Source organism: Asterias amurensis, chromosome 22 (genome assembly GCF_032118995.1).
Source record: "Asterias amurensis chromosome 22, ASM3211899v1".
In the NCBI taxonomy this organism is placed as follows: domain Eukaryota; kingdom Metazoa; phylum Echinodermata; class Asteroidea; order Forcipulatida; family Asteriidae; genus Asterias; species Asterias amurensis.
This window is the reverse complement of record NC_092669.1, coordinates 4,493,669-4,510,233: the sequence shown is the minus strand read 5'-3', so window position 1 is coordinate 4,510,233 and position 16,565 is coordinate 4,493,669. Positions and strand designations below refer to the sequence as shown.

Genomic DNA, 16,565 nt, shown 5'->3' with positions numbered 1-16,565 from the left:
CTCTACCAAGCAAGCCGAAAATAAAAGAGACTTGAAATGCTAGAACACCTTTTTTACACAATGCTGCATTTCAGATAAGTAAAACTATTTCACATGATGGTGATCTGGTACAAAAACTACCTCTGTCCAAAGTTAGGCTTCAAAAATCGTTCTGCGACCAATCCTGCAGATTTATTTCAGACACTATAGTGCAACACATGGCTCACTTCTGTACATGTAAAAAAAAAAGATAGGCTTGAATCAAGTCGTTCTTTGCAATCGTTTCTACGGATTTATTTCAGACACTAGTGCAACACTTATGGCCTACTTCTGTACAAAGTTGGGCTTGAATCAAGTCGTTCTTCGAGACCATTCCTAACAGATGTTTGACAGACACTCGTGCAATACATGACCTATCTTCTTTACAAAGTTAGGCTTGAAAACAAGTCGTAATTTGCCATCAATTCTACAGATTTCTTGCAGCCACTAATGCAAAACATGGCCTACTTCTGCATAAAGTTAGTCTTTAAATCAAGTAGTCACTTTCCAGATTTATTTCAGACAGTAGAGCAATATGGCCTACTTCTGTACAAAGTTATAGACTTGAATCAAGTCATTCCCTGCAAAGACTTCCGTCAGTCACTAGGTGCAACACATGGCCCTCTACTGTTCAATAGTATAGGTTCCCATGTAGCTCTACAGCAACAGCAAAACTCACACAAACTACATGTATATATTGTAAAGCATTTTTGACAAAAACAACAACAACATCACCCTTTCTGTCTTCTTTGTTAAAAAAATAACACACAAATTCAGCATTCATTATTAATTATAACTTTTCCATTTAAAATTGCAGTTACGATAATCAAAATTGCTGATTTATTTTTTTAGCCAAACTAGTGAGTCAAAAACTGCATATTCAACTATTTACTCTTTGGACATGTCATTAAATATACATTTTATAGTAACGAGGCATCATTTAGAAAATCAATAAAACAGAGTGCCACACTTTGCATAATTCATTAAAAAATTGTAAAAATATGCATAGAAAATATACATAAATATAAATAAAGTCTTCATAATATAGAGTCTTCAATCAGCATTAAATTCTTTGTAACTCACAGCAAAAATATTTGGTCAGGAAATTTGAATAACTCATACTGCTTATACCACAGACAAACATGTCTTAAAATGCCTCAAGGTTCAAGGTACCAGACCAAATACACCCAAATGTTTTTGCATATTCATATTGGATATGAATAATCATGAGTTATGGGGATTGGCCATGTCACTTGGAGGATCCAACCAGGTTGCCATTCTCTTGTTCTCTCAATAATATGCATATTCATGAGCTAATTTCAATAAATAACTTTAGTCCAATAAGGAAATTCATCTATCTACGGATTTGCATATTCATGACCTTACCCTGCATAGAGTAATGTTATGTTGGGTTAGCTTAAAGAAAATATGGGCTTGATATGTTTGCATAGTCATGAGCAAAGTTGAAGGGTGGGTGGTGCATGGGGTGCAAACTGACCTGGTGGGAATTAATGACATACATATTCATGAGCTAGTTACCAAGACGATATGACAGGTGGGCGTGGCATCGGTGGCTGGAAGCTGACCTTCTGACTAGCGGTAATGGAGTTCAGGTTAGCGTAGTGCTCCTGGTGGGGGGACATGAAGGGGCTCGGCTGGGCAGTGTATCGGATCGTACCACTCTGAAACAGGGGGAAATATATAACACATCATCAAGTAAATTTCATAATAAAATCCAAAAAGGTCATAGTTTTTCAATTGAATCTATTAGAGTTCTTTTTTCTGACCTGCTTTTTGCCAGGTCTTTCAACAACTACACTTGGCTGAACAAATTATGATCCACTTGGATAAATCAAACCGTGGACCACAAACAATTTCCATGCAAAAGAAAATCAAATATTTTTTGTCCGGGTAACAGAATCTCATTTTGAACTTGTGCTCTCCAAGCTTAGAATTTTTGTTTAAGGAAACAAAATTACAGACTCGGCAACAAAATAAGAACTGCCTGCCTACAATTATTATTGTGATATCTATCATTATTATGTAAATCATTTGCAACATCATTTGTAAATTATTTGCAACATATTTCGTTTGTGAATGGTAAAAGGTACAGTTTACTGGATCTGAATAAACAAAACTGAACGCAAAAAAGTTCTTCCTAGTTTAGACACTGACTCCATCTCTAACTCGACCTCTACCCCATCACTCCCAAAGATCAAGAACCCTGGGTACCTACCCCGCCTCTAGTTGGGCTCGTTCTCATTGGTTTCCTAAGTTGTGCTGCACCGGTACGAGATGCACCTATTCCTGAGCCTGCATATAAAACACCTAGAAAGAAAGAAGGGAAGAAAAAGTGTCAAAGAACCGAGCAAATTTAGTTTCTTGTTGACTGTCAAACAGTTGCAAGAAATACATGTTGTAGTTGATCATGAGGAATCAAAAAGGCGAATGGGAGACTTTTTGAAAGCTCTGCCACTAGAGGGCAGCACACCTACCAGGTAAGGGTGCACAACTCCTGTAGCAAACAATGGTAAATGCTAAAAATTCAAAAATACTCAAAAAATATTTAGAAGTCTCTCAGCCTCTTGAAAATTAAATCAGATACATTGTCATACAACTAAACTTCAGATTTCTTCTCAATTTTTGGTAGGTCAGCATTTTGGAATTTTTGCTAATTACCCTAGAAGAAACACTCCCAAAAACTCATGCACACCGCTTGTTATCCTTGGGGAACTCGTCCTGTTCCAGAACAGTTTGGTTTATGCTGGCATTGTGTTATGAAAAACAAAATACAGTTTGGCTAAATCTAAATACAAAATCAAAAACACGCAAAACACAAGGTATTTGCTGTCAGTGTCCGTCACTCATGCTTCTCCTATTCCTAAGTTGTTGACATTACCTGGTGAAGAGCGCCCTCTCTTGGTGATTGGCAGACAGTCTAAAGTTTCCCATTGAAAACTTCCCTACTATTTAGGGTTAAAGTGTTTATATACCTTTTGAATACAATGCTTTTGGCAAAAACATTAATCCCTACTCACTGAGAATGAAGATGTATGTGATATAGTTTACCTGTGGGAGTTTCAGCTTAGTCTTTAAGAGAGAAAGTGAAAATCACAGAGCAAACGTTTTCAGGAGAGTCACGTTTTATAATCCAGTGTAGCATAAAATAATTTCCGTAATTTTATTTTTACTAAATTCTCAAAAACTACAGCATGTACTGTTTTAAGGGAAGCTTTCTTTTGAACTTCTTTTCAAACCAAGTAAATTTAATGTATACACCATCTGTGGACGTTTGCATTAAAGTGTCATACAAGAAGAACCTAAACCATTTAATGGTGAAAATAAAACAACTTAAAATAAAATAATACCTTTAACAACATCGGGAACCGGTTTGGAGTTCTGAGAGCGAGACTGTCGACACATGCTGCTATTGTCGTTCCCTAAGGTCTTAACCCTGTGCTGTCCTGTCGCAGGGTGTGTCGGGGATCCCGGATACTGACCGTTAGGATGCTTCGCTGGAGACAATGACGGAAGATCTTCTCTTTCTCTGTGGATGAAACAAAAATGGAAGTTGTAGGTTCAAATCCATAGAGTTATATATAAGAACTAGAGGGCGCACTGGCCTATATACGCGCCCCGGTATGCGAGCAGGCGGCCATTTTCTAAGTTGACAAAACAGCTATTTCACAGCGTGTGTTTGTGCGGCCATTTTGTAAGTTGAACAAACAGAATCGCGTGAGCGTTCAATATAAAAAACCTCAAATGTGTATTTCATATTCTACGCGCGTACAGAATGGCGCGCTTGTCATCTTGCGGTGCCGTCGCGTTTGTGCAAGAAGCATCACCAGTGCGCTGTTCAAATCCCACTCTAGTAATTTTTTTTTACATCCCAAAAAATCAAAACAAACAAAGAAAGACTTCTAGTACCTGTGTAGTACCGTTGTCGGTCTGCCATCAATTTCAACCTCCATCTCAGGGTGAGGTGTGGACTCCCCATTAAAGTCGTCCATTGCGTCCTCCGTCATACGACTCCCTGAGCTCTCGCTGGTCATATCGTAACTCTGCGCCGTCTTGGTGAAACGATGGGCTGCTGTTGTCCAAGCAATCGCCTAAAAGAAAAATAATTCCAGGTTAGATGCAGGCCACCACTTGCTCTGCCTATTAAGGCACTGGACACTATTGATATACTCAAAGTAGTTATTGGCACACAAACATACTTGGTAACGAGCTATTGAGAGACGTTGATAGTATAAAACACTATGAGAAACGGCTCCCTCTGATGAAAGAACGTAACTTTTTGGTGAAGCAAGTGACTCGAAACTGCTAGATTGAAGACCTTTTTATGGGTGCGTTCAAATAGCTTCCCTGGGTAGACCCAAATCTGCTCCCGGTACGTTCGAATAGCTTTGACGTTGTTCCAAGGGCTCACCCAGGTGAGCGGGTCACCTTGGGGCTGGCCCCAGTGCATGACGTCACCACGAGAGGGTGAGTGTGATCGTTCGATTAGCTCTTGTCAGGGGCTCACCCGAGTGAGCACTGCAAGGTCGAACCAGGGAAGCTAATCGAACGCACCCAAAGCAATTCCCTCATTAGGAAAAATAGATTCTAGTCAAGGTATACCCAAACTAGGATAGTTTTTTCTCCCATATACTAACCTGTCCGTTTGGTTTACAGAGGATAGTGGTGCATTCTGGGCCAGTTCCCCACTTGTTTTGCTCCTTCCATAGGAAGTCTGTCGGGGGGTTGTGCTGAGCGAGGCTCGATGCTGACCAAACCTGAGGAAAACAAAAATGAATGAAGTTGTGAGAAAGTTGACAAAAACCAACCATGTGTTTTGGGATTTTAGTGGACCGTTGCTTTCTGGAGTTGCCGCTATTGCACTTCCACATATAAAATTTCTAATTTGCTTTCGGTGTTTGCATTTAGCAATGATTTTTCTTGAATTTTTCTGTATTACTGTACATCGGATATTTGGGTGGAAATGGGTACCTGTGATGGCAAAGATGGGCACCTGTTAGGGCAGAAATGGTTACCTGTGAGGGCGTAGAGACGGTACCTGTGAGGGCGGAGATGGGTACGTGAGGGCAGAGTGGGTACCTGTGAGGGCGTAGAGATGGTACCTGTGAGGGCAGCTAGGTTCTTCCTTTTGCCCTTTCTATACTTACAGTTATCGTCGACCCAGCTCTGAAACGGGTCCGCGGAGTGAAACGGTAGACCGCCACCGGGTGCCCTCCAATATTCTGCTGGATCATGAAACCTCCGATCTCCAGATCGTCTCTCGGGGATGTATTGAAGAGGCGGATGAAACGTCCGTCCTCGTTGACTTCAAGAATCTTGACTGAGCCTGTAGTACTGTTGTGAAAGGGGGTCGGAGATAAACACCGAGTTCATGATGGTTTAGGAAGCAGGGATGTGATTTTCTTCGGTTATAATCGCAAGCTTTCATGCTCGCAAGCTTTTACGCTTTGCGCTTGCAAGCTTTCCTGCTTTGCGCTTATAGTTCAGGTTTCCACATCCCTGAAGAAGTGTGTCTGAGAGATGAGCACTATACGCACTTCTTTTTAGGGTTGACATGTAGTCTTTGTTTAGATGATCTTCCTGTCAAGGAAACTCCCACAACGGACCATAAACGCCAAGCTGGCAACTGCCAATCTCTCTCATACAAACTTTGGTTTAACAGCTTTGATTATGAATTGGACGTGCAAATCAAGAAAATGTAATTCAGTATTAAAATATGACAATACTTATTCTAGTGATTGTGAAATCAGTGGCTAGCTTAGGAGACTAAAACCTTGTAAATGCAAAATCTTGTAAATGCAAGTTCTGCAGTCTAACCTTTGTTTTGGGCAAACTTGCACACAAAAAGAAAAATCAAACAAAAAATCACTGAACCCAGTCTTCCCAACTGCTTCGTTCTATTTCTATGGTTCTTAATAGTTCAAATCCATACCTTGATGTTGCTGTGGTGTAATCGTGAGTGGTAGACGCCAGTCTGACTGGCGGGCTAGACTTTGGATGGAGTTTGGGATAAATCACCCGACTCTTCTGAAGGTCTCCGAACATAGAGTCGAAGTAGTCCTTCCCCTGTCCCATCGTGGTGACCGGAACTGACGCTGGACGTCTCTCCGCTGTAGGTTTGGAGAACAAGAATCCATTCAAAGTTGTTGATCGAGACATCTCAATTTCGAAACATGATTTTTTTTTTAATTTAATGGATGTTAATTTTGAATCGGGGAGAAAGCACATAAAACCGTTTCAGACAGGCGCTCTAGAGTCTCGCTGAACCAAATTCTGAATTAAGTGTGTGCATAGTTCAACATCTGAAACAGTTAGGAGCGACTGGACGCGCAAGAAGTTGAAAATCTACTGTTGCAGTCGTTCAGAATGCGACTCTGGAGTGCCTTGGTTTCAGACGTCGATCTTGTCATGAGTCAAACCTAATGTAGGCCTAAATGTTAATAATAATAACAATAATAATAAGCTGTTCTTATATAGCGCATATTACAAAATAAAGTCTCTAAGCACTTCTGTGATTGAAGAGATGGGTTTTAAGTCGTGATTTAAATTGTTCTAGTGTGGTACAGTCTTTGAGATTGTTGGGAAGAGAATTCCATAGTCTAGGTGAAGCATATTGGAAGGAACGTTGACCGTAGAACTTCGTGTGAACTGGAGCTGCTATGAGAAGACCTTTTGAACTGGAACGAAGTTTTCGCGGAGGGTGATAGTGTTGAATTAAAATCCTGGAGATAGTCTGGTGCTGATCCGTTTTTGCATTTGTAGGTAAGTTTGCCTGTCTGAAGCCTATATTGTTTGGGTCGACCTAAAGTCGCTCCTATTTATTATTGATTCAGTGCGACTCTGGTGCGCCTGTATAAAAGGGGTGTAGTTTGCTTTTACCCTTATGTGTAACAAAGCACTATACACTCTGTACTTTCCAAGTTCCGGCAAAATCATCTGGGGTTTGATTCGAACCCACTACCTTTGAACTAGAACACCGGTGGTTAGAGAGAAGCATTTGGAATCCTGTGACAGTGTGTTCAACGGGTATCATAACACTTTACAAGTTTTGCATCGAGGATTAAAGACAGTGGACACTATTGGTAATTGTCTAAATCCAGTCTTCTTACTTAGTGTATCTCAACATATGCATAAAATAATAAACCTGTGAAAAATTAAACTCGATTGGTCAGTGGAGTTGCGAGATAACTATGAAAGAAAAAAACACCCTTGTCACACGAAGTTGTGTGCTTTCAGAAGCTTGATGTGAGACCTCAAATTCTAAACTTGAGGTCTCGAAATCAAATTCGTGGAAAATTACTTCTTTCTCGAAAACTACTTCACTTCAGAGGGAGCCGTTTCTCACAATGTGTTATACTATCCAACCTCTCCCCATTACTCGTTACCAAGTGAGGTTTTATGATAATAATTATTTTGAGTAATTACCAATAGTGTCCACTGCCTTTAAGAATATTTGTTTTTAAAAAGGCAACCAATGTCGCATGTGGTCTGCACCCCAAACTACTATACCTCTTGGGCTATGTTGAGTAACACTGGACACCAGACCTGTGGTGTTTTCGTATCCTTTCATTGGGGAGGTTGACCGACCTCTTGATGATATCAGAGGAGTGCTGGCTGGTCTACTAATGGAGTGAACGGCAGGAGGCAAGGTGATCGGTCGACGTATCGGTTCGCCAGTGATGTTCCGTAACCTGGAATGAGATAAAATTATATAAATCCCTTAATTTCTTTTTCAATGCCGTGTCATGGCCGAGTGGCTCACCGGACTCTAAAGCTCTGGTGTTTCTGAGTTTGGGTTTGAGTCACGGTCACGGCACTCGTGTCCTTCAGCAAGATGCTTCACTATAATGGGAGACTTTGGATGGTCTTTTTCACAGTTCTCGTCAGACCTACATGTACGTGTGCAATACTGATCATTGAGGCGCCAAAAAAGGAACATTAAGTCTGCTGCCGTCAGCGCCTCAAAAGTCTCTATGCTTTGTCCTGTGTACTAAAGTTTGTAGTGCACGTAAACTAAAGTTGGTAGTGCATGTAAAAGAACACAGCTAGTGGAAAAGTAGAGTTTATACCCTGTTGTGTTTGGTTCAAATAGCAAGCACCCAATGTTTACAGCTTTCCTCAGGCTTGTGATGAGCTATAGCATTCACAGTATGTCCCAACATCTATAAGAAATGCAGTCTTTTATCTTGCCCATTCCCTCTCTGTGAGAACTTAAGTGCTATATTTTCAACGCCGACACAACAATACAAAAAGACAACCACTCTTCTCGTTGTTTTTTCTTACTTTCTTTCTTCTTCCTCGACGAGCTCCCTCAGTGCCTCGATCTCGGACCTGACCGGCATCTTAGCGTCTGTTGCCAAGGTGATCTCTCTCATCTTCTGCACCAAGCTGTCCTGCATATCGCAGAGTTTTCCCTCCAGGGCGCGTACATGGGCTGCGGCGCCCTCTCTCTCTTGCGTTAGCTGGTCGGAGAGATTGCGATTCTGATGCTCTGTTGATCCCAACTAGAAAGAATGTTAATATATAATTAATGAAGTCAGTTTCCCTTTTGGTTACCACTCGAAAAGGTGCATTTGAAGCTGATCCCTCTGCTGTCGCTTCCCAGGCCGTATCATAAACTATGCGCCGTATTGTTGACCGCGTGAGGGCGCTCTCAATAGTATTTTGATCACTTCTTATTGTCCACTATATATTCATCCTTACTGGCAGCTAAGAGCTGAATTGCAAAGCACGCGGCTACAACGTGTTCAAGAAGCAGGCATACAAAGTGCGCCTTTGGCTGCCAGCCACAGCAACCCATTATGACCACGGAGCACAGCCAAAGATCGAGGGAGGAAAACCGGATGGTCTGGGAAAACTCTTGTGGCACAGCAGAGAACCAACGCACATAGACTCAACTCACATATGGCCCTGGCCGGGTATCTATACTGGGGTCACCTTGGTGAGAGGTGAGCGCTTTACGCACAAGCCATCCATGCCACCCTTGCAGTTAAAAGTTGAATGGCCTCAGACTGCAGCCCTGAATTATTTTTGACAAAATATGGAGGCCACCAACATATAGGGCTGAAGAGTTCAGTTGTTGGAGTGCTGGCTCATCAGACGTATATCCTGAGCATGCAGGAAAATGCTAAATGTTGAAGCACCTTGAGCATGTGAGCGTCACTGAGTGACGGATATGAGCGCTATAAGAAGCCACTACCATCATTAAAACTTGATATTGGAAGCCGGGCAATGGTCTCGAGACTTTCTACTTACTCTTGTCTGGAGCGAGTGCACCTGGTTCTTTAGTTCCTCAATCTGCGCTGCCAGTCGTTTATTGTTTCCTGATAACTTCTCGATATTGTCGGCGTCTCTGTCCATTTGATCGCGCAGTTCTTGCAACTGAAATAAATGTTCAAAACAAGTTGTTAAAGGCTGGGTCACACCAAACTAGTTCTCAAATTAGGATGTATAGCTTTGGCCGAAAAATGTCTATAATGTGACCATAGAGGGCGCACTGGTGATGCTTCTTGCACAAACACAACGGGACTGCAAGGAGACACGCGCGCGCCATTCTGTACGCGCGTTGAATATGAATTACATGTTGGAGTTTGTGCTTATTGAACGCTATACATACGTGATGATGTGTCAACTTACAAAATGGCCGCACAAACACACGCTGAGCGATGCCTGTTTTGTCAACTTAGAAAATGGCCGCCTGCGCGCATGGCGGGTCGCAGATATAGGCCAGTGCGCCCTCTATATATAACTGTATGAATGTGAACATCCAAGCGACGCCTGATGACCGCACCACATCAAGCACGTCCCTAGTACGATCCAACAAGTACAGCAATTCCATTCATATAGTACGCCCTTCTCTTTTTACGTCCTTCTCGTTTTCAGTGGTAAGACATCTGCTCTAGCAATGCAAAGGTTGTGGATTTGAATCCCAACCAAGTGATTTTGGTCAGGAAAAGACTGAGTTTACGTGAACAGTTCTATCACAGTGTAAGGGTACAAAAGAATCCCACCCGAGTGATTTGCCTGTTGATATTTTTTACATAACTTGGGACAGTAATGAGTATACAGTGCAATACACTAATCGATAGAAGGGTAAAAACAAAACATATTCTTTATCTCCAATAAAAAAATGCCTACAAAATTAGCATCTATTAAACTTTTCTTACGTTTTTATGGTAAGTTGCCTCCGACTCTTCCTTATATTTGAGGAGTTCGGCGGTGGCTGCATCTCGGACCCTCTGTAGGGCCTCATGGAGCGTGTTATCAGGCTTACTCAACTCTCTGACCTTAGCCTCCAGCTGAAGGATGTGGTTCGCCTTCTCATCTAGGCGATTTCTACTCTCAATTAATTCCTAAAAGTTTGACAAAGAAAGAGAAAGTTTTACAAAAAGAAGATAGTGCCAGGGGAAAGCACAATAACAGCACACTGAAAAGCTTGCCCTGTGTTTGTCTAAAAGATAATAAAGCGATGGCACGTCTAGTTACTGGAAGAGTTTTCGTTCCAATCCTCTAGTTTTTAATATCATAAAGGGATGGTAAATCAGTTACTGGAAAAGTACATTTATTCCAGTCATCTAGTTTTGAAGAAACATATCATAAAGGGCTGGCACATCATTGGTTGTTGGAGGAGCACCTACATTTAAACCCTCTAGTTTTCAAGAAACATATCATAAAGGGATGGTAAATCAACTAGATTTTTATTGGAAAAACACATTTATTCCAGTCCTCTAATCTTTAACATAATGTTTAAGAAGTATATGGTAAAGGGATGGTAAATCATTGGTTTTTGGAAGAGTGCATTCATTCCAATCCCCTAATTGTCCAGACACATACAAATTAGGAATGGTACATCATTGGTTATTAGAAGAGTACATTCATTCCAATCAGTGTTCAAGAAACACCCTTACTTATTGATGGAACATCAATGATTAGCGACTCTCTCCTGATGGGTTTGAGTCACACACATGCCTTTGAGTACACTGTGAGTTACTCAATCGAGTTACCACCTACCTGAGAGTGGAGCTGATCTTGAAACTCAATCTTGTTCCTCAGCGACTGCTGTACATCCTGAGCCTCTAACCTCTGCGCAGTCTCCTGATCCAACCTACATAAAACCAATTGCATATCGAATTAGAGCCAGACTATTTCAGTTTAAATAATCACAATCTGTACAGGCCTTTTTTTTTTAAAACTAGTACTGTTTTAAGGTTGGCCTCCGGCTGTGGCTTGGGAAGTCACACATTTTGGAAACTTTTTTTTAGTGTTATAAGTGCCTGCTCAACAACATCAACCCCGCCACAATCTGGGGGCCTTTTCCAAACCATGTAAGTGTGAGCTCAGGCTCCTGGCTTGGGCTCTGGCATGCCATGAATTTTGAAACAGTGTCGTGCATTTTGCACACAGTGCTTCCACCATCAAATGGTGCCCCGACCACAATGGGGGCCTTTTCCAAACCAAGTTAGCATACCAGGCTCAGGCTTCTAGCTTGGGTTATGCTATCAGTTTTGGAGCAGTGTCCATTTTGAATGGTCTGAACACCAAACAGGCCCCAGAGCTGAACCCTGAACCTTAAGGACACAGGTGTCACGACTGGGATTCAAACTCACACTCTGCTACACGAACCATTTTCAAACTCATTTCCAATATCAATGTTTACCTTCGCTGTGTGTCTGCAGAATGATGCTGCAACGCCGCATGATCGTCCTCTAGGTCTCTCAGCTTCCGGGTCAAATCTTCACCTTTGACCCTTGCCTGCTGGAGGTCACCGTCCTTCTGGCTACAGAGTCTCTGCAAGGCCAGTATCTCGTCTGAAAAGGCTCGGCCGCGCTGACTTTCCACCGATAACCTTCAGAAAGAAACGATCAAAATTAATCTGGACTTTATACATATGTTCAATCAATTTGCGGTCAAATCAAGATCCCATTTATATATTTACACCACAACGCCATGGTGGCATAACATGTACTTTTAGCCCCTTAATATTTCTAAAAGGGTCCTTATGACTCTCATTTTTTGTTCAGACCCTCTCTATATTTAGAGCAAAAACAAGTGTTTGTGTCTTGAATCATCATCAGCTGCACCTGTAATATAACCCTTGGCACCAACAGCAATTGCCTTGGTGCCCAGTGTTTTTGCTGTGGTGTGTATTTCTGCATGTTGTTTTGCTGTTCATGCATATTCATTAAACCACTGGAGCGTGCCACTGGGCGCCTTCCGGGCTGCCAAGTGGTTTGCTCGTCAGTCTTGAGAAGTAAAACCAACTGCGTGCAGTCTATTTTCCTGTTATCCGTTTCCTTGAAGACTCAGGTAAATACAACATGTGCCCTTGTGCAGTGTTCTAATACGAATTAAGTTTTCTAATAGAAATGCCCCTTACCAGAGAGATCTGTGCCCGCACGTTGGTTGTACTTAGTTTTTGGAATCCATCAACGGTCTGAATCAAGATAAAGTACAACATACCTGTCTTGTAGATCATTAGCCAGCTGCTTGTTACGGTGAGCCTGTACCTCGGCCTGATTCCGGCCTCCCATCTCATCTTCAACCTTCCTGCGTTCGTTCTCCAGTTCCTTCTCGTACATGCTCTTAATGGCCGACACCTCGTCTTCCAAGACTCGCATGGCATTGAGAAGAGAAGATGAGTCGATCTGAAAACAAAACAATTTAGGATAAGAGCAGGCACGTGATACTTTACTGAGGAAACAAAGGTGATTGCCTCAAATCTTATTCTTGTAATAAAGACTCTTATACAATTCTTACATGTCTTATAACTTAAAGGCAGTGGACACTATTGGTAATTACTCAAAATATTTATTAGCATAAAACTTTTCTTGGTGACGAGTTACGGGGAGAGGTTGATGGTATAAAACATTGTGAGAAACGGCTCCCTCTGAAGTGCCATAGTTTTCGAGAAAGAAGTAATTTTCCACGAATTTGATTTTGAGACCTCAAGTTTAGAATTTGAGGTCTCGATATCAAGCATGAAAGCGCACAACTTTGTGTGACACGGGTTTCTTTTTCTTTCATACATGTACATGTAGTTATCTCGCAACTTCGATGACCAATCAAGCGCAAATATGCATATATGTTGAGATACACCAAGTGAGAAGACTGGTCTTTGACAATTACCAATAGTGTCCACTGCCTTTAAATAAGATTCTTAAAAAACTTTCTGAAGCTCATTAAGTTAAGATCATAAGTTTCTTATAAGATTATTTAAACTTTCTAATAAGATCCAGGTATAATTCTTACAAGATCTTCTCAATCTACATGTATAAAATTCTTACAATATTCTTATAAGAAGCTTATAAAATTTGCATAAGACTGCTCTTTAACATTCAATACAGATTCTTATAAGATTCTTATAAGAATTGTATGTATATGTATTTAAGTTTCCTATAATTTTTTTTATAAGAGTATTTCATAGGGGTTGCCCCTGGCAATCGCCTGTGCCCTTGAAATGCTCCAGTAGAAACTTACAATTTCCTCATAGGGTACACTTTACCATGGAGAAATTGCCTTGGTGCCTTTCCCCTTTCAAAAATGAAGCATACAGGCCCGTAAAAGGGTGCTCCAAGATCAAATTTTATTTACAGGCCCGCATTGGAGAAGGCTCGCAGTCTCCTGCTTAAAGGCAGTGGACACTATTGGTAATTACTCAAAATAATTATTGGCATAAAACCTTACTTGGAAACGAGTAATGGGGAGAGGTTGGTGGTATAAAACATTGTGAGAAACAGCTCCCTCTGAAGTGACCTAGTTTTGGAGAATGAAGTAATTTTCCACAAATTTGATTTTGAGACCTCAAGTTTAGAACTTGAGGTCTCGAAATCAAGCATCTGAAAGCACACAACTTCGTGTGACAAGGGTGTTTTTTCTTTCATAGTTATCTCGCAACTCCGACGACCGATCCAGCTCAAATTTTCACAGGTTTGCTATTTTATGCATATGTTGAGATACACCAAGTGAGAAGACTGCTCTTTGACAATTACCAATAGTGTACACTGTCTTTAAATGTTTGTCTGATGCTCAAATAATAGGTTGCGTGAGGAAGAGTAGGTGGTTCTTTCTTCCTGCACCAAACAAAGCTTCAAAGATCGCTTTTCATGTCCAGTCTCTTTTTGATTGAAACCAGCCATGGCCAGAGGTTTCTCTTCTGGGCTACCATGAGTCATTAACTTGTACAAACAAGAAACTTTTGCAAGCAGAGATCCTGTAAGATAAAAAGGGCCCTGCCTGTTTTGGGGTTTTGTTACTCAAGCCAATTACCTAACAATGGCAGCTAGGCTGCAGCTAGGTAACGATTGAAATTAGCTAATAAAGAACTCCTGAGCACACAATAAGTGGGGGAGGACGAGGGCTCGAGCTATGACCGTGTCCACTCGTTCTCAATGAAGGAAAAACCGAAAACAAACAAATTTTTAAAAAGGTGCCCCGAATCACAAGGACACATAGATTTCACTCCTGGCTATAAACACCATGGAGGCAGTAGCATAGCCAATAAGGTGCCCCCAACCCAAAATTTTGTTTTTGACAGAGCTCACAAAAATGAAAACAGGAAAAGAGGAAATGCGTGTTTGTGTAATCTAATATAGTGACCAATCACACTAAAAGGATGGTCACCCACCCCCCCCCCCTCTAGCGTCCCCCTTTCAAAAAAAACATGACCCCCCCAACCACTGACAAACACCTCCTGGCCTCCCCCCCCCGCCCACTTAAAAGCATTCCTCCCCCCTCCCCCCCCCCCACCACCAAAAGAGAAACTTTTAAAGGGGACCAAGGCCCAGACCAGGGGCAATCGTGGCCTGCGTGTAATTCCAGGTCTGACTTACATTATTGGCTTCTTCTCTCATCTTGCGAACCTTAGCGATGTAGTTCTGAACCCTGTCATTAAGATGCTGAAGCTCAGCCTTCTCTTGTTGACGCGTCATCGGCGCCGGCGGAAACACGAGAGCACTCATCTTGAAAAATCTGAAAGGAAAACAAAATCAGCAGCAATTACTTTTTAGTTTTACCTTTTAGAAACATGATTTAAAAAGCACTGTACACTACGCTGTAAAACGCTAGATGCAAACTTTGTGAAAAAGGCCCCCACAAAGTCCAGTTGGCAATTTCAAAGCTCGAAATCAAATTCGTGGAAAAGTACTTCTTTCTCGAAAAGTACTCTACTTCAGAGGGAGACGTTTCTCACAATGTTTTATATTATCGACCTCTCCACATTACTTGTTACCAAGAAAGGTTTTATGCTACTAATTATTTTGAGTAGAACCAATAGTGTCCACTGCCTTTAAAAGTGTTTCTCCCGGGTTCTGTTGGGATCATAAATCTAAAGGCTGTCCTCGTCCTGTCACAAGCCTTATCGCTTGGTTGTTTACCCCATTACACATTGTTAACTCTGTATTATAAACCATTGTTTACTCAGTAATTGCTTTGTTTGCTTTGTAGTGGCTTGGTAGTGGCTTTTAAAACATTTCTCGATAATGGCTTTGGAATCCAACCAAAGTATTGCCTGTGTGTTGTTGTTTTCACTAGGGAAAGCATAACTTTACTTTTCTTTGTAGATTTGTTCTTCCCATGCAAAACCTCAAAACCCTACATTAGTTACCAACCCGAACCATGCTTGGTAAAAACAATTAACTAAATTGTACCAATGCAAAAGACCGTACACCGACTACATTGTAGAACAAAAATGTTACACCAAATTTGTGTCAATAAATAAAGGCAGGAACATGCTGTCTGGCTGTGGAACTATGGCACTGTATTTTGTGTTTTTTAGTTAAATTAATGTCAAAATTTCAACCAACAGGAGTGAGGTAAGTAGCAACCACACATACGGTTGGACTACGGTACCCTACTCCTAAAAATAAAATGAATGAGGTTTGTTCCTGTATCGTCTCCGATGGTGGAACGAACCAAGTTACCCCACTACCACTCCAGTACGCCTAATTTCATATCTTACACACCCCTTAGGAACGGTCTGGGCCTATATTTCTACCCAATGAAATTAAAATTAAATTAAAAAAATATATTCCCTTTATTATAAATAAAATGTAATTGTTTACAGTAATCAATAATAGGTCAGGACGACGACAGACATGTCGAATGATTCCTGACATCTGGAACACCTATCTATATGACATTCTATAAACATTATACAAACACTTGGTTGGAAACTGAATTTTTATGTAAACTGAAAAGTTCAACAAGTTATCAACAAATCTCAGTCCCTCTCTACATACAGACTACACTTCTCTTCTAGTTTTTGTAACAAACATCCTACAAAAATACAAAACATGGAAACTTACTCTCAGTCAGTAAATCTACTGCTTTGCTGTGTGTGTTCCCTCCAACTCCAACCAACAAAGAACAAATCTGAAACAAAAACTCACTGCGTACACTTGAAATTTCTCTAGGAGATTATTCCTTAGATCCAGTATTTACATGACGGCTTCTGATGTTATAATCCTAAACACCTGTAGAGCTTCCACCTGTTGATATGGCGGCAGCTTTTGTATAAGTTGTAACTATGGTGC

General features: G+C 41.2%; 1 protein-coding gene across 1 annotated transcript; it reads right to left on the bottom strand.

The window, feature by feature from the left end:
- Nucleotides 1-248: 248 nt before the first annotated feature.
- Nucleotides 249-16,528, bottom strand: LOC139953924 (lamin-B1-like). The gene is made up of 16 exons (XM_071953532.1): nt 16,338-16,528; nt 14,865-15,003; nt 12,496-12,680; nt 11,693-11,881; nt 11,047-11,140; nt 10,203-10,388; nt 9,292-9,417; nt 8,320-8,540; nt 7,546-7,727; nt 5,969-6,146; nt 5,184-5,370; nt 4,674-4,793; nt 3,946-4,127; nt 3,387-3,565; nt 2,255-2,346; nt 249-1,700 (listed from the first exon to the last, which is right to left on the bottom strand). The coding sequence occupies exons 2-16, from the start codon at nt 14,991-14,993 to the stop codon at nt 1,554-1,556; spliced, it is 2,397 nt and encodes a 798-aa protein (XP_071809633.1). The 5' UTR covers nt 14,994-15,003; nt 16,338-16,528; the 3' UTR covers nt 249-1,553.
- Between the last annotated feature and the right edge of the window lie 37 nt (nt 16,529-16,565).